The sequence below is a fragment of the Umbelopsis ramanniana genome (assembly GCF_025399195.1).
Source record: "Umbelopsis ramanniana AG unplaced genomic scaffold K450scaffold_4, whole genome shotgun sequence".
Taxonomy (NCBI): domain Eukaryota; kingdom Fungi; phylum Mucoromycota; class Umbelopsidomycetes; order Umbelopsidales; family Umbelopsidaceae; genus Umbelopsis; species Umbelopsis ramanniana.
The window spans coordinates 364,143-386,587 of record NW_026252090.1 but is presented as its reverse complement, the minus strand read 5'-3'; the positions used below and the strand labels follow the sequence as shown (position 1 = coordinate 386,587).

Here is a 22,445-nt window from a genome sequence, read left to right as displayed (position 1 = left end):
GCTGGCCATACTTTGTAATCAGATGCTATCGAGCCACAGCAGCCATGCCATATGAGAAAAACTTCCAAGCATAAAGTTAGCTTGGGATGAGTGTATTTTTTTTAAAGCGAAAGAAATTTACTACAGAAATGAATGTCAGAAACTTTTTTTTCCTAATTACTATTTTATGCGAACACGTCCTCCAAGTCAGCTTCAATGTTACTTTCTTCCATCGTGCTAAAGTTCATGAAGTGAGCTGTGCGATGTGATTCGTGATAGAACTCTTTAGGTACATCCAGTGTCAAACCGTAGTTCATGTTGTTATTAAATTGAGCACCCATGACTAAAAACAAAAAAAAAAAAAACCGTTAGAATGAATGTTTTGAACCTGGTTGGCAGCTCCTATCTCGCATAGATCAACTTACAGTTATAGTTCCAAACATCGGTGGGGACCATGAAGTAACCAAGGAATCTGTCAGAAAGTAGAATCTGAACCTTTTCAGCATGTGTAGGCAAGTAACCTTGTGGGTTGTTGCTTGTATCCATGTTATTTCGTCCCCATTCAAAACCGGATGGGGTGAGTTTGTAAGCACTGAGAGAGCATGAACCTGGTGTGAACGAGCAAGTCATTGTTATGGTCTTTTCACCATCCCAAGTCTTATTTTGAGCCAAAAGGCGTGCGTGTGTAGAGACATCTTGTGGTGACAAGTTCATCAATTCTTGGGGTTGTGTATGAATCCAACCTAATGGTTCTAGATCAGCAAGGTACTCGTGTTCAGGAGCACCATTAGGCAGATGAACCGTTTGATGAGTACCCCATTGTGGTGGAATAACAATACATCGGATTTCCTTCACATTGGGTGCGTCCGGTGGACTGACACCATACATGTAACCAGCAATCTGTGTGCGCAAGTCCGCTATCGTGATGAAGCGCTTGAGAATATTCTTGGGTAGTACATAAGTGTATGCTATGGAAAGAAAAGTTGAATAAGTATTGAAATCATATTCATACAACTTGTACGGAGAGACATTGTATAGAACTTACCATTTTCCTTGATATCATCTGAGTTGACATAAATATGGTTTGTACGCAAATGAAGGTTAGTGGAAGAGATAGCTCTAACACGCCACTCAGTCTTGGATGAGAAGGTTTGAGTCTCATAGTTGCTAGTGGTAGTGACAATCATTTCATCACCGTGAACGTTGTGAGTCTTGGTAGTAACAGCTGTGAGCTGAGACTGTTCCTTTGTTTGCTTTTCGATTTCAGCAATCTGTTGACGTTGCAACGATGGAGCAGAGATCTCCATACCAAGAATGATATCACGGATTTCAGATTGGGTTAGGGAAGCGACGTTGACGTTGTTCTTCTTGCCATAGTCGCCAAGGATGAGATCCTTCAAAGCAACTTCGACCTTGATCCATTCTTCGTCTGACAGCGTTGGCCAAATGTGATGTGGTTCAGTGATGGTGCTACGGTCAGGTCGCAAAATGATCTTGGTCTTTTCATTGTTAACATGCAGAGCTCGCAAAATCAAAATAAGACGTGAGAACGCAGTATAAGATGAAATGGATCTGAGCCAGTCGTCGTAAAGGTTGAATAGAACCATTTGAGGTTCATTTGCCTTCAAAATGAGATCACCGAACTTCTCAATCTTGAGACAGGCTTGGAATGGAAGTTGCAATTCACTGCCCTTGATGACGATATTGGGGAAATCGAGCTATGAGGTACAAGTATGGAAAGTCAGTACGATGAAGAAGTGTACCTTGCACAAAAATGTAAAACCAGTGGAGTGAACTTACCAAATGAACTTCAAGGGGATCCAACATACCCTTTCGGGTAACAATGATCTGCTTGGGCTGTTCTTCGACAGGAAGAGATCGAATCAAAGCAGCAACTTCTTCTGCTGTCTTCCACTTGGCCAACTGTCCAAGACGCTTCTGACCGGCCCATACTGAAGTATGAATAATCTTCAAGAACAGCTGTCCAGTACGTGGGTTGAAAATGAAAATGGCACCATTGATAGGCTTGGTGGTCAAATTTCCTTCGAATGTCTTGTGAATAGTGACACGATAAACGTTGGTATCGTCAACAAACCAGATGATTTGGTTACTGAACAATTCACCCTAAATGCAAGAAATATGTACAACGGTTAAAGTTCTGATAACAATGACATTATACATTACAGCAGCAGTGTCTAAGATTACTTACGTAGTTGGAAGATGAGAGGTAAGGCTCAGTAGGTTCGGAAGAGTAAAGCTGAAGACCCTTTCTGATACGCTCACGAAGGACATACATGGCCGGATTGGCCTTCATGATCTTGCCCATGGCCTGCTGAAGCAATGGCTTCATACCAGGAATGTAATTACCATAGCAAGAATGCAAATTATATGCCAAATCGATACCGATCATGACACCAGTAGGTGATGGATAGATACTCATGCTGTCAGTAGTGTAATCCAAGAACTTGGCACGAGTATAGCGTTCGATATCGTGAGAATCGAAATCACCCCATCTAAGTTGAACATCAACCCAATACTTGGTTGTGGTGGGCCCGTCCATGGTATCCTTGGTATCGCTCATGAGCGATGGACGAGAGACTGGCCATTTGTAAGCAGCAAACAGAAGAATATCAGCACAACTGCTGGACATCTTGTAACTCTTTCTAGGGTGAATAGTTTCCTTCTGTACAGTTTCGATTTGGAGGGCTTCCAATTCTTGATCAAAGACTTGACAAAGATCCATAACAACACTTTCGTGAATCTTCTGCCACAAATGCGCACGGAAGATTTGAATGAGAGAAATCTTGAGAGTAGGAATCTTTCCGTGCATGAAGATACCAGTCAAATCTAATTGGACTTGGAAACCGACGTAGACATTGGCACGATTGATAGTAGGACTCCACCAGAGTGTGAATCGACGATTGGGAATTTGATTCAAACCACTACGCTGAGCGTTGGTAAGCTTTTTGTACTTCATGCTCTCTTCGAAACCAGATGCTCTTTCCCAGAAAAGACCTTCCCATGAGGGGAAATAAGTTCCCTTGAACAAGGTATGTTCTAAAATACCTTCGACACCTCCAAGAGCTTGGATCATATCGGTACGGTAGTTGTTCAAGTTCCAAAGTTTACCATCATGACGTTGATGAGTCCACCAGAAAGGATTGTTCTTGAGAATCTGATATTGCTTGAAGTCGGTACGCACACGCCAACCCTTATCGTAAGCAAGGGTATGTCGGTCCTTTTGGAACAATGTGTTGATTCTTGGAATACCACGATCCCATGAGTCTTCCAGATCTTCCAAAGTCAAACGTCTATTCTGTGCATTTGCTTCTTGACGCTTCAAGGCATACTCGGCCCAAACACGTTGAGAATCAATGAATTCAGATTCCCAAGGTTGGATGTATCTGAACAAGTTAGGAATGAGTTGATCTTCATCGTGGCTCATACCGGAACGGAAATGAGTGATGCCCGTGTCGGTTTGCTTGGACCATCGCAGATCGGATTGAGGAATCAAGACGTGACCCATAGACAGCATACCAAGACCACCCAATTCCTTTGGACAGTAGAAAACGGTTGGGGGGAATCTGGAAGGCATCTTGGAGTTGAGACCAATCTTGATACGGGTTTGAATCTTGTTTTCACACTTGACCAATAGATCCAATAGTTCACGAGTATGTACAACGGCTTCTCTGAAATAGGTCATCAAACCAATAAGTGCAGTGTTGTACTTATTGGCAATCTTGGTAAAGGTTGTGCTACCAGACGCCATCAAAATTTGACGAATGCGATTATTGAACTTCTCCATCGAATCACTATCTACACGAAGGAAGGCTTGGGCTGTGCGCTCCTTGGATTGCTCGTTGATCAAACTCCAGACACCGTCGCGCATGGAGAATTCCTCATTCACGTTGCGAATCTTGGGAAGAATGCGAACCTCAAATCCACACATGGCGAAGAGAAGGTTCGGGTTATCCTTGCTGTAAACACTAACAAAGCTGTCCTCCCATTCAATGGTGGTAAGCGATCGTGGCAATCGATTCTTGATATCCCAGAAAGTAGCTCTTCCAAGGTTGACATCGTGCTTCATCAATCGCATACGGCAATCGCGGGGCCAGCACTTCTTGTTATTGTAACCAACGACATTCTCAAAGTTGGGATCAGGATGTTCAGTCAAGAATCGCTGAATGAGATCACGGCTTTCGTCGGCACTGAAGCGTAAGAAGATGTGAATGCGATCAATATATCTAGAATACAATCTAATGGGATGCTTGGTTTCGGTTTGAACATCGCGGAATTGCAAGAAGTCGTTTGGAAGTTGAGGAGGTCCAGCCATTTCGCTTGCACGGTGAAGGCCAAGGATAAGAAGATCCATAATCAAACCATAGTATTGGAAGATGAAGGATGCGAACTGAAGACCACGAATCATACCATAAGCGTTGACGTGGTTCATATCCTTGTAGTTCAATACGACGTTGTTCTTTGCGGTCATGTAATCAGCAAGATTGTGATCCAAGATGAGACGGAGCAAACGGCCAAGCAGTGTAAGATCCACCTTTTCATAGATCTTACTCAAAACTGTTTCCATCATGACGTTGCATTCACCCTCAGACGTCTCCCAAACATCGGTAAGGTTATTGATACCTTGACACCACTTGTACACAAGCAACGGTGGTGGTTCAGAGTCGGACGGCTTGATCCATGCTGGGAATAGATGGCGCTTGTCAGCCTCATACCACAAGTATTGATCCAAGTAAGCATCTGTAATCTTTTCCAAGGGTTCGACATCATAGACGGGTACAAGATGAGAGTACAAATCCATAAATTCGATGCCGACTTCCTTGAATGCTCTTTGGGTAAGCAAGAGACGTTTGATACGAGACAAGGCTTCGTGAGGATTGTCGTAGGCTTGTTCAATGAGACCAAGTTCTTCACGCTGATTCTGATTCAAGCGACCTTGAACACTGTAAGCTTCTCTCAATCGCTCCAGAGCCAAAATCAACAACTTGGTATCGTGCTTGTAAGACAGAGGTGGGAATGGAATAGGAGAGAATTTACGGCTCTCCAACCAGTGAACAGTGGCAGTGTAAATTGCGACAGCTTCTTCAGCAGAAACATATGGACCATCCTTGAGGTAGTTATGTTGACGCTCTTGTTCAGCCTTCAACCAAAGACGAGTCAAACGTCCAAGATTCTTCTTACAAACAGTCTTGTCAACAGTGGCACCTCTTCGAATACGTTCGCGGTTATAATGTGCAACACTGGTCCACCAATCCGCCTTAGCCTTGACATATCTCAAAATCATGTTTTCGATAGGTGTGGGCATTCCTGGTACTTTCCATGGGATATTGGCCTTGAAGGTTCTCCAAGCTTCAGACAAGTGCTGAAGGATGGTCTTGGACTTGTTACCTTTAACACCTTCTGGCATCATATCAATGATATCGTGCATGACGGCAGCACGAAGTTCCAAATCGTAGTGGGATTCAACACGCTGTTTGGTAACAGTCTTGGCAATACCCTTAGAATGACGACCTTCGAAATGACGTGCAAGCAAGTTGCCAAGCCAGCGCTCGAGCAAAGGAACAATACCACGAAGGAAGAAAAGCCAGACTCTCCAGCCTGGTGCCCAAAAGCCAACACCAGGACCTTTACCAACTGGACCAGTGTTGAAGCGGTAATATAAGACGTGCTTGAGATCCTTGGTCATACGAACTTGACGCATGAGTCTGTATTTGTATCGATACATGCCAGTCAATTGACCAACGTGAGCAAAGATATATTGCAGACCATCAGCAAGCTGGAATGCATCAACGTTACCGAGACGGTATTGAACATGTGAATCGACAATGAGTTTGGTAAGACGTAGAATTTCACGGCAAAGATGGAAAGCATTTCCGAATCGAGACTTCTTTCGTTCCTTGGTGGTCAAAGTCTTGACGGGCTTCAAGTTGAAATTATAATCTAAATGAAGGTAGTTCAAATTCTTGCGATGAATCAAAAGATTCAACATGTTATAACCTTGTCTACAGACTTGCAAACCAGCTTCAACCCAATCGAGCTCAGTGGATTGGAAGAATTTGGTGGCTTTAAGCTGTCGGAAGAGATAACGCTTGTTCTTAGCCTTTTCAGGTCGATCCTTCAATGCATTGAGAACATAGCATTTCAGCAGCTTTTGATATGAAACGCGGACTTTCACAGGTTGTCCAGGAGGGCAGTGTTCAAGATACCAACTCTTGATAAGAGGAACGTCTTGTGCTCGGCGGGTTCGACCTGATCGTTGATTGAATGGAGTTGGTGCCCAGTACAAACCAATTGCACTTGCAGTCTGGTCGGTGAATAACTCTGTGGCCTCCAAGAAAGGTCGTACTTCTTCAGGCAAACTGAAGATTTCTTCGCTCTCCTCATCTTCATCTCCAAAGAGCTCATCCTCAAATCTCGCACCGTCCGATTGCACGTTGCGTGAAGATATAGGGTTGATGACAGGATCGAAATAGAACGCTGGAAGATCAGGATCCTCATAAGGAATGTATACATTGATAGGGAAGTGGTACCACGACAAATGAACACTTCTGGGTAGGGAGTTGTACAGGAAGGGGTAGGCAATCTTGTATTCTGTACGGATAGGTTGACGAATGATAATCTTGTTGATGTCATTGAATTCGTTCCAGTCCTCATCAGCTGTATCAAGATCGCGATAAAGTGGTTCGAATTTGGGTCCTCCTGGGATAGCCATGTTCAAAGCTTTGGCGGTAAAGAAGGCCTTTTTGTCGAAAAGATAAAAGTAATTTGGATCTGTCAAATCCGATAATAATTGACGTGCAATACGATGGAGGCTGGACATGATAGGAAGATTCAAATGCCACTTTCGATATGAAGGTCCGTTGACAAATGGAGTGTCTATCAGGGGCTTATGGTCATAGAACCAATCAATAACGGCGGTATCTTCTTCTTCGTCTAGATCCATTTGAATAGCTTCGAGAGGTTCGACATCGAGAATGTTATCACCATAGTCCAACGGTGGCTCTTCATCGTCGAAAGGTGGGAAACGCATACGCTTGAAGTGTCGTCGGTCGCGCTTTTCACGTCTCATCATTCTCCACATGGAACCCCACTGAGCGGTATATACAGGTTCAATAACCCACGGGATTTCGTTGACAAACGTAATAGCGCCAGTTATATGGTACAATATAGGGACTTCACGGACCTAAATATCATGACTGTCAGTGGGTTTTGATTTATGAATTTTGAAAGATATAATGCAATCAAGGCACGCACCTGCTCCCATGGCATAGGCATGTTCTCCAAAAGCTTCAATACAGCGTGAGGAACGTACTTCAAAGCTCCGAGATAAATACGTTTGTCATGACGGAACTTCTTGCTTGACATATCACCGTGGTCCTTGATGATCTTTCGGACGTGTTCCGGTGGCATATCAGCCTTTTCGTGTTCGACGAAACCTAATAGAAGGGAATGGTAAGAAGAAGAACGATTAATATAACGTCTCAATCATAAAATGCTTACCGAACTTTCGCTTTTCGCCATATCGTTTATTCTGCATTTGCTGCCACTTTCTGGCTTTTTCGTTCAATTTCTCTTCCCAATTATACTCCATGCTCGAGGGATCGGATTGATCAGGATTGAATTGTGTGTTTTGTTGTGCACCATATGGTGAAGGTGAGCTCCCAACAGGAACTGGGAACTGATTTTGTTGCTCGCTGCCGAAATCCGTCATGATCAAGGCTTTGTCGATGTCTATCTAACGATCAGTGCTACGATGAAGATACTGGAGAGAGATTCAAGTATTAGTAAAATATTAATCTGCTATGAATAGCATTGACTTTGAGATTAACGTACTTTCAGGATAGAAATAACTGGCGAGTTACTGATTGATTGATTGACTGAACATAAAATCTGTTAAAGTGCCTCTCGGGTGTGGCAAAGCAGAGTTTTTCAAGCACCAAACTCCAAGGTCATACGTCATATGTTTTTAAAAAATTTAATCTCTTCATAGAAATTTTTGACCCGCTTATTCAAACGCGACAAAGCACGACACAACACCACCACCATTGGATCACTTTGCGATTGCTTGTGCTAATTTTATGTTAAATTGAATTGAATTTTCTCTATATACTATTATGTTTGGGAAAAGTGAGCTTCTGGTTTAGAGAAGCTTACCTGACCGTCATTCAATTTTTCGCTATCATAGTCGTCTAAAATCTTGAGCTCACGGCGAATATATTGTACAATATAAGCAAGGTCATTTGCATTGCCAGTTGTTGGTGTGAATACGTTTCTATTGATCATCATAAGTATCACATTATTCGTTGTGCGCTATATGCAAGTGAGTGGCTTACCTCCATAAAGCAGCGGCAAGGACAGGGTCGTCCTTGCACATACCTTCATCGTATGCAACGACGCCGCCGTGAAATTGCGCTAAGAGATCCTTTACATAACTTTCCACTATACGTCCAGATGTAACCTATTTGGGCCAAGAATTGATCGTCAGTACTGGTTATAACCAACTCAAGGTAATCGATCGAATCCATACCCCGTGCGATCTGATTCTATCCTCTGCATCCTCAAAAAATCGGTTCACTAGTTCTTGGATATATATCTTTCCGTGGTCCTCAGCTCTTAAACGAACCATAAGCATCCACACATGTACTTGAGTAATAGAAAACCATGTCTGAAAGTTGTCAGGCAAGTTGCAATCTAATTGATACAGTTAGTTCCTGTTTGAGTGCTTGGCAAGCGCTGCATATAAACATAAGTCATGGCCAAACCTTGGTGGTAAAACTTCTTGTTTTCTTCCACTTGCTTGGCACATACGTTGTATAAATCGCGACTAGCACGAATAGCCGTAGAGCTCGTTGAATAATATCCCAGCATTCGAGCAATGCCAAACACCACCTTCTTAGTCGTCTCTGAATATTCCTTTTTTGGCTGAGTCTCTTTTACTTCCGTAGAATAGTGTTGGTTTAAAGCGCCATTCTGCTAGCGTACTGTTAGGAAAGCTCAAGCTACCCATCAGACGAACTTATGACTTCACGATACCTGAATTCTGGTGAATATACCGGGGTTGACAACTCTTTGCAGAAGCAATCGTCGTGACAAAGGGGTAGATGTCTAGGCGAGGTTAACATCCAGGCGACATTATGAAATGATTGGCTGCTTCATGAGTAAGCCTACCTTTAGGAAAATGCCACGAGCGGCCGCTCTACTGATGGCCGACATTGAGTGTGTTGTCTTCAAATGTTAAAATGGAGGGGCTATCCCACAAAAATTTTGGTTGTGACTTTTTATATGGCCGACCTTGGCCAACACTGAACACAGTTCGCCAAAATTATATACACAATTGTAATATTGATTGCTGGGTTCAAGTATACTGTACACTATACGTCGTCGAGCTAGCTCACTGAAGCTGACCGACATTACACAGGGACTTTTATTCAAAGCCAACAGAAAAATCGTTCAACGTGAATATGTCCAATGTGGTATACCAAAATTGTCAATTTCGATCGTTTCACCTGTCGCGCGATCCATATCATCAGACTTGTCCAATAGCCAATTTTTTCCCAAGTCGAATTTGAAGATCGAAATGAGGACTTTTGCGTCATCCGCCGTAGCGCCAAACCATCTACATCAACATCGATTGTGTGTTATCATTTTGTTCGTCTGGAAGTTGGTTCGAGCCCAATACAATAACAGGGGATGATGCCAAGATTTTAGCTAAATTGAATTGGCTACATACACCCCGAACGTATTATCAATATCCTCACTTCAATGACATTAATTCATGCCGATCAAGATGAATAATCTGAAGAGTGTAATTAGGTCGAAGAACTAGCAAATTCTGAAAGGCTTGAATGACACTACTTTTACAAACTTTTGATGTGTGCACGTCAAAGTTGAAGGCATTGATATTGACAAAATTTTATGTTCACGAAGTGATATTTGAAAGCAAATGAGACGATGTTCTGGCAGTAAACGTATTATAATGTAATTTGAAGGTATGTTAAGATAATAATTCCATCAGGCAGAGACACTGGTTAAGGCGCGAAAGATCTCGAATAAAGGCCAATTACTTAGCTTCGCCATGATATTGATGACATATATAATTCGCAAAATTACCCTTTGCTAAAGTATCTTTGGCACTTTGTAGGCGAAATGAATGACATCCTTACTACAAGACTTGATCATTTCGATTAGTTTTTGCATGTTATCGTTGATACCAATCATACCGTTTCCAGTGATTGACTGGCCCAAATTAACAACTGCTTTTATTGTTTCTGTCAACAAAAGATGCTACTAGCTTGATTTCATCGAATGTTATTGACAGACAACTACAGTATATTGTAAATTATACAAAATAAAAAACAATAGAAATACAGGATATTCTGCTGGTATCTAAATAACCAGACATGAATTGAGTATGTAGATCCCAACGCCAACTTTTTTATCCAGATGTTATGCAACAAATATCTTTCAAGTTAGCTTGGAAAATAGATGTTTGGCATGTACCAGCCAGCGGAAGCTGAAGAACATCGCATTTCAGCCACATTTGCATTGTGGCTTGATAGGACTGCGCATAAACTGCCTTCTTGATTTTTTGGTGCTGCCACATGAGTTAGTTAGCTTGATTGACTACTACAATGGCATCACCTCCTCACACCAGCATCGTACTTGCCGACGCATCCTTAAAAGGAGTAATAGCAAATGCCTCAAAGCTCATTGAGGGATCATTTGCCGCCAATGAGAAAGGTATATGAAGCATACCTAGTATACTCTGTTACCACCACAACGTATTGTTAATCACATAGAATGTCACGATTTATAACAGACGAAAAGCAATTGAATGATCAGCTAGCTAAAAGTCTAGCAAAACTTGATATAACCGAGCATACAGACGGGAGTGACCAAGCAATGGATGTAGATATTCCTACAGACGACATAAAGTGGCAGTTCGTGTTACGATGCCTAGAATACCTGAAGCTAATACAACGAGAGCTGAATTCCAAAGTAGATAGTGAAGGTATAAGCCAATGGAGATTTTGTATGTATTACATAGTATTCATGACTTATGTAATTGATTTCAGAGGCAAAGGGTCTCAAGGAATTATTGGGTGTTAAAGATTTACGAGTGGTCCATACACTTCTGGAAATTGTTATCACTTGGGGAGAGTATCCACAGCTGCTGAACGGTGTTGGACTACCCCTTAAGCAACGTGTAAAATCAGGCTATGCTAATAGAGGTACAGTGGTTCTTGTCCACCAGCGAGTGATCTAGCTTACATACTGATAGCTGCCTACAATCAACGATTCATCAGGGTTTGTCAGCAATTCACCAACCCAGCAAGAAGCCGAAAAATCTCTTGACATAGGACATCTTTCCCATATTATGACAGAATTAACCGACATTATACAATCGAAACCAAAGGAAGAAACATATACTTCAGTCGCATCCATATTGTTGAACCGCCACTTGATTGATATATATGCTGGTTTGCTTCAAATGGCCTATGCACCTTTTGCTGCAATTGAGAAGGAGCAATCAGAATTGAGTAAGAAAGAAGGAGAAAGCGCAGAACAGCCTCGTTTGTCACCTTTTCAAGTGAATGCTCCACAGATTCAAATTGATCGCGAGAAATTCGTTGAAAGATTTCAGCATTTGTTCAAAAGGTAACTGACGATACCACGCGTGCTGTTCTGTCAATCGGACGCTTACTTTCACAATTTGAATAACAGTGTTGACTCATACAAATCCATGGAATCATTGTCGTTACTACTGGGTACTTCTCCGCTTCATCCTGTACCTAATTGGCTTCGCAGTATATGTGGACGATTCCTATCTCAGGTGTTGTTACGACCAAAGGGAGTAGCAGCTGTGCTTGACTTTTCTATAGGAGGAGTCCAAGAAGGTGACCTACTTTGAGTGGACAGCCTTTTTTCTGTCTACCCAAACTAATGCATTTTTTTTAGTCAAGTTAGCGCAAATGGAAAAACTTTCAACGTTGATTACTACGCTTCCTTTTCAAGTTCGATCCGTTGAAGTAAGGAGCTAACGCATATTACAGAACGCCGCACGAAGTCTTTTGATACTAAATGAGCAATGATTTAGAGCTATCTTTCCGTTCTTTGTCCTCAATTAATCGATATAATCGCGCAAGGCATTCCGGATGCCAAGACACAAGTGGTTTCGTTCATCATTGCAAAATTAATGGTGAAATATAGATCATTATCCGAAAAGTATCTCATTGATCCCGTCATCGGCTTTCTTGCCAAGTCTTGGGACCAGGACCAATGCCCTCCACAAGAGGAGAATTTAGCAGAAGATTCTTTTGATCCCGTTGTAATTTCGGAAGAGCGAATTCGGCAAATAATGACCACAATTCACACTCTGCTTGTATCTGCAGAACCCTCTCCCGAAATTATACAAGCATTTTTATCATCTAGCGTTCCAGCATTATACCATCTATACCAGTTCTCTCACCACTCCAAGTCGGGCTTGAAGGATACCACAGGCGACATACTAACGACGTACTTTCGAATTGTCTCGACATCTGAAGCGACAATGGAACTCAAGCGAATTCTTTTTGATAAAAAGGGCGATAAGCGACTTGCATATTTTGCACCTGGTCCCACCGGTGGAGTGGTGATGCGCTTACACAAGTTTGTATTCCCTTCTGCAAGATAATTATTCATTCCAACGTAAACAACGTTTTTAATCGGCTTTACAACCAAATCTTGATTCAACAGGAAGCCTCCGGTTGTGGCGGGAGATCACCTGCAAGTGGACACAAACATCTTTGTTGACTTTATCCAAACTATTGGAATTCAGACATTATGCGGGGATTTCTTTGTCGCTTTGCTCAACGAGTATTTCTCACTCCAAGCTGAGTCAGGTCGCTCGGTTGCGCCTAAAATGTAAGTTCCATTTGTCCATATTAACTAATTTCACCTGCACGTTGGCAACGTGTATTCAAAAATTAACAATGGAAATTATACTATCATGAAGAATTCTCATGGTATTGAATCTCATCATGACCATGTTGGACAAGCTTGGGCCAACAATATTACAAAATCCCACCCAAATTATCGCTTTTGCAAGTAATGTGATCGATAGCCACCTGATGCAAGCAGACCATCAAGGTTACAACGAATCAGCACCTACTTTGGCGACACCAGGCAATGCAGGACTAGCTGGAATTTCAAATTTGGTGTCGCAAGAAGATAATTTTGAGGATGCAATGGAAGGTGATGATGAAGCCGCTATAATGGAAGATGACTTAGGCACCCTATTTTTGGCAGTCAACCTATTGGGTGCGGTACTGAATGGTATGTGTTACAATGAATACCCCAGCTGTGTACTCGCCTGCAAGACGAAAGGGAGTGGTGTAGGCCAACCCCCCACCCCAAAAAAAAATAACTCAAACGAACACAAGATTGTCTTTTTATTGTATGTTATATTATTCTAACGTGATTTCCAAACCCCGTAACAGAAAACGACGAGTTAGATAAGCAGGCAAAACAATTACTAGGTGCGCTGTTACCCAAGTTACAAGTCCTTCAAAATCACCCGATACCTGCCATTCAAGAGTCGGCCAGAGAACTTTCTTTAGTCATTAAGTCACGGGAGGCTGAGGAAAATGTCAGTGACCGGATGGCCGGCAGTAACAACGCCAATATGCAGTCGTCCATTGATACCTACAAGCAGGCTATGGAAGCGCTCCGTGATGAATTGATGCCTGTACGAGCGCACGGAATGGGCATGCTGAAAAACATGGTCTTAGCCAAAGATCCTCTAGTTGCGGAAGGCAAAGGATTAGACGAAGTACTAGACATTTTTGTTAATATGGTACAAGATGACGATAGGTAAGTAACACCTAACAACAAGCAATCTGGTTTATGCTATGTTGCTTTAAATGATTAGCCAGTCCATGTCTTTTCGTTTGCTAACTGGTTACAGTTTTATTTACTTGAACGCCGTAAAGGGCCTATGCGCCTTGACGGATGTTCATGGGAACAAAATCATTACAAAGTTGGCAAAGATATATGCGGACCCTAAGAGGCCCCTGGATCACCGGCTTCGCATTGGGGAGGCTTTGCAGCAAACTGTCCAACGATGTGGTGAAGCCCTTGGCAAATACGGTAAGATGCGTGAACCACTATTTGTTTGGCATACAATGACTAAACGGTTGTTTTAATGAACGTCCCCATGATTATGTAGTGGATTCGTTGCTTGAGCCTTTGGAGGCTGTTTTAGGTAACCGAGAGACAGATAAGCACCTTCGTGTATCCGCTCTGTCTATTATTGGGGTCGCGTGCCAAACCTGTCCAGTGGCTTTAACCGATCGGTTATGGTCGCTCATGCATTGGATTCTGACGATCCTTGACTTTGAGAAGGAAGTGGAGATCCGACGAGGTGAGTATGGAGAAGTGTACTGATAACGTATTTTTGCAATATGAGAGGCATAGTTTATTAATGAATGCAATGGGAACTTTTTTTACTTTTGGAAACACGACCTAGCTGCAACCGTGGTGATTCTGTCACTGTTCCGAGGTTTTGCCAGCCAAACACTCTATTCTTATCCGGCTGACCTTCTCAAGAAGACTTATCGCACATTGCGCTATGTGGAAGACACAGACAAAGACGAGCTCACCCGGTATCAAGCACGCGTAGCACTTAGTGACTTGGACACCATCATGCGTAATGAAATCTTTCATTGAAGAACGCATAAGATTCCGTTTAGATCACGCCATAACAATGCACATACAGCTTCTCTCATAATGAGACATAATGACATGGATGACTCATAGCGTGATAGTAACAGAAAAATAGTCATTTCAAACAGCGTTCATTTATTGGCCATAAGCGGGAAATTAGAGCTGTCATCCCAGCTGAGCTGAGGGCAACAATGGAAGTCGGTTGATAAGAATAAAGTATCAATAAGAAGGAAAAAATATATGGTATCTTGCATGTCCAATGCATCAAAGGAAGAGAACAGAGTCGGTTACGACGAGTAGGGGAAGAGATCAGAACGTTGAAAGATACGGTCGAAGACCCATCTATCAGATTATGTACAGGTGGCGGTAGAAACCATCTCCGGTCTATCGACAACGTTGAGGTATGTAGGTGTGCGTATGCGGGTTGTGTGTGTTTGTATAGTTTGGTATCGAGTTACAGTTAAGAAACGTAGAGAATTAAATGTGTGAGAGTGATATAAAGTCGTGGTCAACACTAGACGTAAAGGAACAAGCTGGTCCGCAGTCAGCATTCATCTTCTGAACACTGATCAAGATCAGGTTGGTATGTTTCGTCGGTCACATCAAGAGAGGGGTCCAAAGTCCATTGGGAAGGATGTACACCCTTTCGTGGGCAATTGCTCTGAACGTGACCAGGTTAGTTGACAGGCGAACGAAGTAAAAGCGTCACGGCAGTGGGTGTACTTACAGCATGGTTGGGAAGCCAGTGGGCGCATAACTCACATGTAGCAGGGCATTCAACGATGAAGTGAGATAGAGTTGATTCAAGACACATTGTAATTATGAAGGGAAGAAGGACTGGAGAAAAAAGGGTGAAGGGAGGGAAACGAGGGTTTATATAAGTGCTGAGTTCCTGAATGGTACCTCCGCTTGCTTGTATCATTGCTGTCTGAATTTGGCATCCCCTACAATTAGCGCCTCGTCTCTCACATGAGCAAGCAAATTTACAGTTTTTGGGGGGAGTGGCCTGAAGAGAGGCATGCATATCTCAATTCCTTCAACGACTCCCCCCGGATTGCAATGTCGAAAGAATACCCGAATTTGAATTGTCAATTCAGTATATACCCGATCCTTAATGGCCATGACTCAAATGTCCCACAATTCTATTGAATTAATTTAACACTCCGACGTGTAACGGTGACAGAATACATTGCTCTCATTTGATTCGCCTTGTATGGATTCAACTTGTTAACGCTTGGCTGGTGCAACACTTCCTAGTCAGATGACTGCTCGCACAAGAGCAGCTGCGCTGTATACAATAGATTCCGAAGTATCTAGCAAACAACCGCGGGAAGACGGGGGTGGGACACAACGAGGAGGCAGAGGAGGAAGGAGGAGTCGGTTTGACATGTTCGTCTCTCATACCTGCCAGGCAATTCCATAATCACCCCGCCAGCCAGCCTGCATAGTGCAATATGCTTTGAGACTCCATTATTTTTATGCCGGTCATTCCTCATTGAACTGGGCCTTTACAAACGGGTCCAATTAGACGCTTACCGACCGGTTTAAAATGTTCATCCCTTTTTTACCCCACACAATGTGATTAATGTGTGTGTGCAAAATTTGCGACGACCCTTACGCTTTCTCTCGTATTTGGCTTAGAGCCAAATACCTGACCACTATTTGCTCTCACTGTACAACCCAAGCCGTAACACCAACCCATTCTTCCATCAATACAGTACGTCATTTGCACTGACTTTGAAAATTAACCATTGGATGGAGACACCTGAGCCCTTGGCTTGGCGGGCTGGCGCGCGCAGTGCCATACCGCCCGCGTGCGTGAGTGCGTGCGCTCCCTTTAGCCGTGCCGTGAAGGGTGGTGCGGTGCTAAAAAAGCCATCTGGGAAACCTTAAGAGCCCCACCCTTTTTCTTTCCCTGACCTAAACACTATCTTAACATATGAGAGAAATGTTTGTATGAGAATTACGTCGTAATGCATGATCAATTAAGGGGATGCATGCTAAATGGTTGATACAGTGATGAGAAAGCGGAACTTGACCGCGTTTGAATAAGAACTTGGGGTAATTCCTTTTTGACGTTTTCTGCAACGGTGGCAGCCACAACCGCCAAAAAAATTACCCTAATTTCCTGCCCCTAACCGCCAATACGTCTGTCACACTATCGTCACTGAACAAAGAACTGGCCTTCGTTCGAATCTATTGCCCCTCCTCCGGTACGTCCCCTTATAAAAGTGTCATTCTCGTGAACAGCTTTAAGTTTAGTCCAGGTGATGTGTGCTGATACGCGAATAGTCAAAGTTAGGTACAAAAAGTAAGGTACACATATAATTTAGTATATGCGATTTTAGACTGGCAAAGAAGAAAAAATTATGGAAATCTTAACCCAGTGTGGGCAAAGCTGAACCTGTCATAATTGATCACGATGGAAAAACAAGCATACCATAAACTGGCTAGAGGTCATCTGGTTAAATCGAACAAAGGTATCAAACCAGTATTGGATTAGGACAGCCGTGATACCCACAAACTGACCAAAGTGCATGGGTACTGACTCTCGTAGAGACTGTCAAAAAAATATTACCACTTTAACGTCTTTCGCAATAAATCCGGCATGCCTGGAGACCCATCAATGGCGTCAATCAATTCCCGCAGATGGCATTTTCCCAATTTCATCATTTTCGCTTTTGTTCTTTTTTGACCGACAATTGAACGTAAACATTCTACTGCTGATCTATCATCCTAGACAAACGCGTTGTCTAATTGAAAACCAGCTGCCCATTAATCCTTTATTGCAATATCAAAGTTTAAATACGATGGTGCCAGTGATGCAAGTGATGGGACGCTCGTCCTCCGTATAGATTTGAGCCATCACAGTGTATTTACCCTAAAACAGATAAGCTTAGTTAATAAAATGTCGCTCTAATGTTAATTAAACTACGAGGTGCTTACCGGAGGAATATCCTTAGGGAGGGCAACTGTCTTATTGGCAGTGAATTCACCTTGCTCGATTGGGCATTCTTTATCAACTTGCGGCGCTTGTTCACACAGATCAAAAATTCGGTGGAGCAAGCTATGATGAAATGCGTTGGTGAGATATTCATGTGCAGATACATGGCAAACGATACAATGACGGTATGAAGAAGACTTTCTTACCGAACCGCTCCATATTTGACAACTACGTCAATTTTGGCGCCGCTGCCAACCTCTTCTTTCAGGAAGCCCTTGAAATCAACGTGCATTTCTTCTCCCTTTTTCGGCGGGTTTGGCTCAATGGCAATATTCTGAACACTATTCTCGTAATAAGGATTAATAAAAAAGCTCCGTCGTTTTGGTATAGTGGGCTCGGATACTTTACACTAGAAGGTCATTATTATCTCCGCACAGTTTGAGGTTATCTGGGATGTTCGGTTCTTCAAGCTCGCTGAAAGCTGTTTGTTGACCAAACGAGGCAGAGGCAGCGAGACCCAAGAATGCGCAAAAAGTAAGTAGTAAAGCCAGTGATTTCATTGCTGACGAGGAAATGAACAAGTGAGCAGGTAGAGGTTTTTCGTTGTAAGGATGCATGATCGCCAATGACGCTTGCGGCGCTCGTGATCAACAGGTCTCGTGATCTCTGTTGGGTGGGAAGCCATCTCGTCCCATGTTGTATGGGATTGAAGGCACAACCATCACCCGTCATGTACAAAGCGCTCTTTCGTTACAACTAGCCAGGCTATGAAATAATGTAATCTAAATATCTTTGCCTTCATTTAATAATTTTGAAAATATTAATTTTACTGCAGACCCATTAAGGGCAATCAAGGAGTTGGTTATTATGATTCTCAATTTTTTTTTTTCTGCTGTGAAGTTCAGAAAGTCCACGTTGCTGTCATCTCGTCTGGCAGTGAACTTGGCTGACAAGCTCCTCTCAAATTAGATGTTGCCAGACCTCGCCTCAACCAAGCCACGCCTGGTATCTAACCTAACCTGCCTATTCAATCGTAGAAAAACCCCTCTTTACGTACGGATGAATGACCTCATTGCACAGTTGTATCCACTCCAGCAAAACATTTCTAGTCTCACTGCATTGTAAAGAGTAGTGAAGGTATCGGGGTTTGTCAGAAACAAAGAAAGCCAGTCAGTCATTGGGACGACGGAACCGGGAAAATTGAACGACCGTATACGGCTTTCTCCCTTTCTCTCCCAACTCCACCTTTTATAACACTATTGAAACTTCACTGCACTACGCATTCTCTCTTTTTTACCGCATCTTCACCCATCTGACCCGCTCCTTGTATCATGCTGATTTCACAGCTCTTCATCTCAAAGAGCAGGAAGATCGATTTTGAACTCAGCATCCTGTTTCAAGATCTTGCCAATGTTCCGCTAGTCAGTGGAAACTATCACATCAAGTGGAAGATCAAGTATGCCGACCTTCCTAGTGGGTCTACGCCAAGGTTAGTGTTCTTAAATGTTGCAGTTTTGCCAATGAGGGACGAGTCAAGGAATGTTACGAGGGGAAGGCACATTGGCATATACTGGCTTGTCTCGTAATATACCGCTAGTTTCAGCGATATCTCGAGTTATTCAGCATGGAGCCAACCAGCAAGGAGGCGCAGTTGAAGAAATGGGGCAGTTGGGGTTATTGGGAAATCCCACACTCCTGAAAAAGGAATACAAAAAGACAGACGGCCATATTGACAAAACAAAAAAAAACCATGCGTTACTCTGGTTTGTTAACGCTCCCCTTTGTTGCTTTTTACAGAGCCCCTATTACCGACCACAATGTCGTTTGGAATCAATCAACAAATACCACTGTACATTTGATTGTTGGAAAGGACAATGTCTTAACGCCATGCGAACTGAAACTCGAAATCGTCCAGGAATTGAATGGAGGAAAAGATACCCATACTATCGGAACGCTGATGCTTAATCTATCAGAGTACGTTGGCTCTGGAACAACGACTCGAAGATATCTACTAGACGAATGTAAATTTAATTCAACCTTGAAGGTTTGTGCAACCTCATTCCCCTATATGTCACGTCGCCGTCGGATCCCTTAGTATGGAGACTAACGAAATATTTGTTGTTCAAATAGTTGGCCATCCGATTGTTGCAAAAGTCTGACAATGGAATCAAATTTGAAGTGTAAGTGATGGAGAAAGAGTTTGAATGGCGTCCCCTACTTATAATGTTTGGCATTGACTGACGTATCATTTGTTAGGCCACCTTTGAAAAAGCAGCAGATATTTGCTGACATTCCAACCATGATAACGGAGAGAAAAGACAAAGGTCTTGTGAAGGATGATTCGTTCATCGCAGGTAATGTTTTGACACAGTCCTTGACACTTTTTGACGAGTTGGCTAATTTATAAGCTTACGATTAATAGACTCAAATGGACATACCAACTCTAATATCAATTCAGTACAAGTACAAAAATCGCATTCCGCTGTAAACTTGGTAGGTGTTGTATTCCATTCCATTTTTTTTTTGCCTGTGTAGAGCCATAACCAACGTTTGTACATTCTTGTAGGAGCACTTTTATAAAAAATCACTGTCACCGATTCCAATGCTCAAAAACTCGGACGACCAATCTCCTACTGACTTAGTAGAACAGTTGTTTCAAGGTCACCAGATTGATGGAGTTACGACAAGCGCAGGACGCTCATCAATGGATTGGTCATGACATGGTCTTCCTCGTTCTCTAAAGTTATAAACAATACGTAAAAAATTGATGTTATCAAATTAATAAAAATTATTCTCTATAGCATGATAGTTACGCCGCCCACTTTTGACACTGCAAAACCCTAACGCACTGCATTGAAACCAGAACATCCACATAATCTCCATTATCGTCTCTATGGTAGAAAACGCCACCAGCTTGTAGTGTGAACACAATTCATCGATATATTTTTCGTTGCATTTTCAACAGATATGTAAAAAAGTGGATTGAAAACAAGATTCTAATAACGTAGCGTAAGGTCTCCTAATGATCGAACTGACAGTTGTCGAGAACATAAGCAAGTTAGAAAACATATCAAAATAATTGGCAATATTGCATTGGTGCATACGTACCATTCTAGGTGGGATGTTACGCTCCCACTTGGTACCCTCAGGTCCCATTGGCACTGCAAAGCAAATAACAATATGTTAGACGTGAACGTAAGTGCGTTGCGATGTAGAATGAAGAATGCGACACATACATTTATATGGATCGGGATGAGCGAATTCTTCGAGTTGCTTTTCGGTCTTTGCAAAGATTTGCTGGAGTTCTTTTGGGCTGGTGACATTCTTGTTCAATTCAAATTGATGGCGAATATCAAGAGCCTTCTGACGCCACAAATCACGGCGAATGTACCAGTCAAGTGAAAGCTTTAGTGATCGCTTATAGAGGGATTTGACATAAAGTCGGTGGGCTGTCTGGAAGCTGACTGGTGCCGAAGACATGGTGCTGTGATGAGGACTTGTTTTTGGTTGTCAAGGGAGGTGTTAAATGGCCCATCCCAAAAAATGAGTGACGTCAAATTTTTGGTAGTATTTAATTTCTCGCTCAAAAGAAGATGCTTCAATAGTACTTCTACCCATTGTGCTTTCCTCATACCTTTATGTTTATAAAATCATTCTTAGCACCTCACTCAGCTCTTTTCTCTGTCAGATTTACAATTTTATTTTATTGCTCATGGCCATAAGACAGCTATCTATATCATACAATATCAACATCTTCGCTGTCCATGTTATTACTGTCATGACTCTCGTCAAGATCCTTCTCTATTCCATTCATTGCATTTGACCTTCTCGTGCCTTTTCCGCTGACCGGCGTACTAACATCCATGTCGAAATCTGTATCTGTTGGAGCAAGTCTATTCGACGATTCAATCATTTTATCGATGGCGGAACTACCAAACTTGTCGTTCCCAAGTGATGAAGACTCAGGCGATGGAAAGTTAGGGATCTCCAGGTCCGGAAATGATTTTGAAAGCTCGGATTTGAACAAATCGCGGAATTCCTATTGCGTTCTGAAATAAATACAGCTACCAAGGAATACCTTTGCAGTGGCATGAATTGCACCTACCGAAACCGCTTGTATCTTTCCGTTGGTATATTGGTTTTCACCTGCAGCTCTTTCTATGAATGCCCGTGTGAAAATGTCTGGATTTCGTCCTTGTTCGACATAACTGTAGATACGAAGTAATGCAAGCTTTGCATCAGTATTTAGGTCAGGCCGATTCATACTTGTTTGAGTTAACGTACTTTATGACCTCCTCCGGTATGAACTCTGATATGTCGTCTTTGAGACGATCGATATTCTGGTAATGCGTTATAATATCATTTCTATACGAATTGTTGTCAGTATTGCGCCATTGCAATCCTACTGCCTCGTGTACAAATCGACACTCACATCTTGTTCCACACGAGTCTGTTTCCATCGGGTTGAAAATCGTAGACTATTATGCTTAAATCAAGAAGTGATTGTAGTAATTCTTGTAACTGTGTATCGACGGCGTCTTTGGCTGCATTACTGGTGGAATTATAAATGGTGTTGCCGGCGTTGTCTGTGATTGCTTCATCGTATGGTGAGGACGCTTCCGACATGGTGAACTATTGTATGTTGTGTGAATGGACTGGGTACTAGTGTGATTAATTGTAAAGGATCCGCGATCTGGTATCACTGATACAGGCTTGTTCAAAAATCTGAGTTCGGTTTTGTGAGTTGAGTTGAGCACAGGTCAAGCAAAAACAAAAAAAAAAATTATATATTTTCTAATAT

At 42.5% G+C, this 22,445-nt stretch overlaps 8 protein-coding genes across 8 annotated transcripts; 2 read left to right on the top strand and 6 right to left on the bottom strand.

The window, feature by feature from the left end:
- Positions 1–28: 28 nt before the first annotated feature.
- K450DRAFT_222106 (uncharacterized protein) lies at positions 29–7,892 on the bottom strand. Its single transcript, XM_051585848.1, has 8 exons — positions 7,831–7,892; positions 7,498–7,759; positions 7,252–7,433; positions 2,189–7,180; positions 1,780–2,103; positions 1,025–1,697; positions 405–947; positions 29–322 (listed from the first exon to the last, which is right to left on the bottom strand). Exons 2-8 carry the CDS (start codon positions 7,706–7,708, stop codon positions 165–167), a joined length of 7,083 nt encoding a protein of 2,360 aa, XP_051448645.1. The 5' UTR covers positions 7,709–7,759; positions 7,831–7,892; the 3' UTR covers positions 29–164.
- Positions 7,893–7,997: 105 nt separating this feature from the next.
- On the bottom strand, positions 7,998–9,237 carry K450DRAFT_222100 (uncharacterized protein). The gene is made up of 6 exons (XM_051585847.1): positions 9,166–9,237; positions 9,031–9,102; positions 8,760–8,967; positions 8,525–8,688; positions 8,331–8,455; positions 7,998–8,269 (listed from the first exon to the last, which is right to left on the bottom strand). Exons 1-6 carry the CDS (start codon positions 9,208–9,210, stop codon positions 8,110–8,112), a joined length of 774 nt encoding a protein of 257 aa, XP_051448644.1. The 5' UTR covers positions 9,211–9,237; the 3' UTR covers positions 7,998–8,109.
- Positions 9,238–10,621: 1,384 nt separating this feature from the next.
- Positions 10,622–14,877, top strand: K450DRAFT_222092 (uncharacterized protein). Its single transcript, XM_051585846.1, has 13 exons — positions 10,622–10,737; positions 10,817–11,008; positions 11,073–11,228; positions 11,304–11,655; positions 11,722–11,894; positions 11,956–12,026; positions 12,095–12,645; positions 12,733–12,900; positions 12,992–13,311; positions 13,476–13,848; positions 13,943–14,124; positions 14,204–14,398; positions 14,504–14,877. The coding sequence occupies exons 1-13, from the start codon at positions 10,629–10,631 to the stop codon at positions 14,701–14,703; spliced, it is 3,042 nt and encodes a 1,013-aa protein (XP_051448643.1). The 5' UTR covers positions 10,622–10,628; the 3' UTR covers positions 14,704–14,877.
- A 101-nt stretch (positions 14,878–14,978) lies between these two features.
- K450DRAFT_222086 (uncharacterized protein) lies at positions 14,979–15,526 on the bottom strand. Its single transcript, XM_051585845.1, has 2 exons — positions 15,428–15,526; positions 14,979–15,361 (listed from the first exon to the last, which is right to left on the bottom strand). The coding sequence occupies exons 1-2, from the start codon at positions 15,512–15,514 to the stop codon at positions 15,245–15,247; spliced, it is 204 nt and encodes a 67-aa protein (XP_051448642.1). The 5' UTR covers positions 15,515–15,526; the 3' UTR covers positions 14,979–15,244.
- A 2,067-nt stretch (positions 15,527–17,593) lies between these two features.
- K450DRAFT_222082 (uncharacterized protein) lies at positions 17,594–18,247 on the bottom strand. The gene is made up of 3 exons (XM_051585844.1): positions 18,053–18,247; positions 17,851–17,985; positions 17,594–17,767 (listed from the first exon to the last, which is right to left on the bottom strand). The coding sequence occupies exons 1-3, from the start codon at positions 18,202–18,204 to the stop codon at positions 17,632–17,634; spliced, it is 423 nt and encodes a 140-aa protein (XP_051448641.1). The 5' UTR covers positions 18,205–18,247; the 3' UTR covers positions 17,594–17,631.
- Positions 18,248–18,808: 561 nt separating this feature from the next.
- Positions 18,809–20,454, top strand: K450DRAFT_222080 (uncharacterized protein). The gene is made up of 5 exons (XM_051585843.1): positions 18,809–19,133; positions 19,442–19,688; positions 19,775–19,824; positions 19,901–20,137; positions 20,211–20,454. Exons 1-4 carry the CDS (start codon positions 18,976–18,978, stop codon positions 20,049–20,051), a joined length of 606 nt encoding a protein of 201 aa, XP_051448640.1. The 5' UTR covers positions 18,809–18,975; the 3' UTR covers positions 20,052–20,137; positions 20,211–20,454.
- Positions 20,455–20,492: 38 nt separating this feature from the next.
- Positions 20,493–21,157, bottom strand: K450DRAFT_222073 (uncharacterized protein). Its single transcript, XM_051585842.1, has 3 exons — positions 20,881–21,157; positions 20,753–20,805; positions 20,493–20,675 (listed from the first exon to the last, which is right to left on the bottom strand). The coding sequence occupies exons 1-3, from the start codon at positions 21,122–21,124 to the stop codon at positions 20,664–20,666; spliced, it is 309 nt and encodes a 102-aa protein (XP_051448639.1). The 5' UTR covers positions 21,125–21,157; the 3' UTR covers positions 20,493–20,663.
- A 105-nt stretch (positions 21,158–21,262) lies between these two features.
- K450DRAFT_222071 (uncharacterized protein) lies at positions 21,263–22,403 on the bottom strand. The gene is made up of 4 exons (XM_051585841.1): positions 22,077–22,403; positions 21,929–22,009; positions 21,750–21,852; positions 21,263–21,683 (listed from the first exon to the last, which is right to left on the bottom strand). Exons 1-4 carry the CDS (start codon positions 22,268–22,270, stop codon positions 21,381–21,383), a joined length of 681 nt encoding a protein of 226 aa, XP_051448638.1. The 5' UTR covers positions 22,271–22,403; the 3' UTR covers positions 21,263–21,380.
- Between the last annotated feature and the right edge of the window lie 42 nt (positions 22,404–22,445).

Coding starts and splice junctions, on each gene's coding strand:
- K450DRAFT_222100 (XM_051585847.1), bottom strand. CDS start 9,210: ATGTCGGCCATCAGTAGAGCGGCCGCTCGTGGCATTTTCCTAAAG. Junction 9,103..9,165: donor CTCGTGGCATTTTCCTAAAG/GTAGGCTTACTC, acceptor AACCTCGCCTAG/ACATCTACCCCTTTGTCACG. Junction 8,456..8,524: donor ATAGAATCAGATCGCACGGG/GTATGGATTCGA, acceptor TGGCCCAAATAG/GTTACATCTGGACGTATAGT.
- K450DRAFT_222082 (XM_051585844.1), bottom strand. CDS start 18,204: ATGAAATCACTGGCTTTACTACTTACTTTTTGCGCATTCTTGGGTCTC. Junction 17,986..18,052: donor GATAATAATGACCTTCTAGT/GTAAAGTATCCG, acceptor TTACGAGAATAG/TGTTCAGAATATTGCCATTG. Junction 17,768..17,850: donor GTCAAATATGGAGCGGTTCG/GTAAGAAAGTCT, acceptor ATTTCATCATAG/CTTGCTCCACCGAATTTTTG.
- K450DRAFT_222080 (XM_051585843.1), top strand. CDS start 18,976: ATGCTGATTTCACAGCTCTTCATCTCAAAGAGCAGGAAGATCGATTTT. Junction 19,689..19,774: donor AATTTAATTCAACCTTGAAG/GTTTGTGCAACC, acceptor TTGTTCAAATAG/TTGGCCATCCGATTGTTGCA. Junction 19,825..19,900: donor AATGGAATCAAATTTGAAGT/GTAAGTGATGGA, acceptor ATCATTTGTTAG/GCCACCTTTGAAAAAGCAGC.
- K450DRAFT_222071 (XM_051585841.1), bottom strand. CDS start 22,270: ATGTCGGAAGCGTCCTCACCATACGATGAAGCAATCACAGACAACGCC. Junction 22,010..22,076: donor AGACTCGTGTGGAACAAGAT/GTGAGTGTCGAT, acceptor CAATTCGTATAG/AAATGATATTATAACGCATT. Junction 21,853..21,928: donor ATACCGGAGGAGGTCATAAA/GTACGTTAACTC, acceptor TCGTATCTACAG/TTATGTCGAACAAGGACGAA.
- K450DRAFT_222106 (XM_051585848.1), bottom strand. CDS start 7,708: ATGACGGATTTCGGCAGCGAGCAACAAAATCAGTTCCCAGTTCCTGTT. Junction 7,434..7,497: donor TGGCGAAAAGCGAAAGTTCG/GTAAGCATTTTA, acceptor CCCTTCTATTAG/GTTTCGTCGAACACGAAAAG. Junction 1,698..1,779: donor ATCCCCTTGAAGTTCATTTG/GTAAGTTCACTC, acceptor TGTACCTCATAG/CTCGATTTCCCCAATATCGT.
- K450DRAFT_222086 (XM_051585845.1), bottom strand. CDS start 15,514: ATGTGTCTTGAATCAACTCTATCTCACTTCATCGTTGAATGCCCTGCT. Junction 15,362..15,427: donor ACTGGCTTCCCAACCATGCT/GTAAGTACACCC, acceptor GGTCACGTTCAG/AGCAATTGCCCACGAAAGGG.
- K450DRAFT_222073 (XM_051585842.1), bottom strand. CDS start 21,124: ATGTCTTCGGCACCAGTCAGCTTCCAGACAGCCCACCGACTTTATGTC. Junction 20,806..20,880: donor TCATCCCGATCCATATAAAT/GTATGTGTCGCA, acceptor TTTGCTTTGCAG/TGCCAATGGGACCTGAGGGT.
- K450DRAFT_222092 (XM_051585846.1), top strand. CDS start 10,629: ATGGCATCACCTCCTCACACCAGCATCGTACTTGCCGACGCATCCTTA. Junction 12,646..12,732: donor GTGGTGATGCGCTTACACAA/GTTTGTATTCCC, acceptor TTGATTCAACAG/GAAGCCTCCGGTTGTGGCGG. Junction 14,125..14,203: donor TGAAGCCCTTGGCAAATACG/GTAAGATGCGTG, acceptor ATGATTATGTAG/TGGATTCGTTGCTTGAGCCT.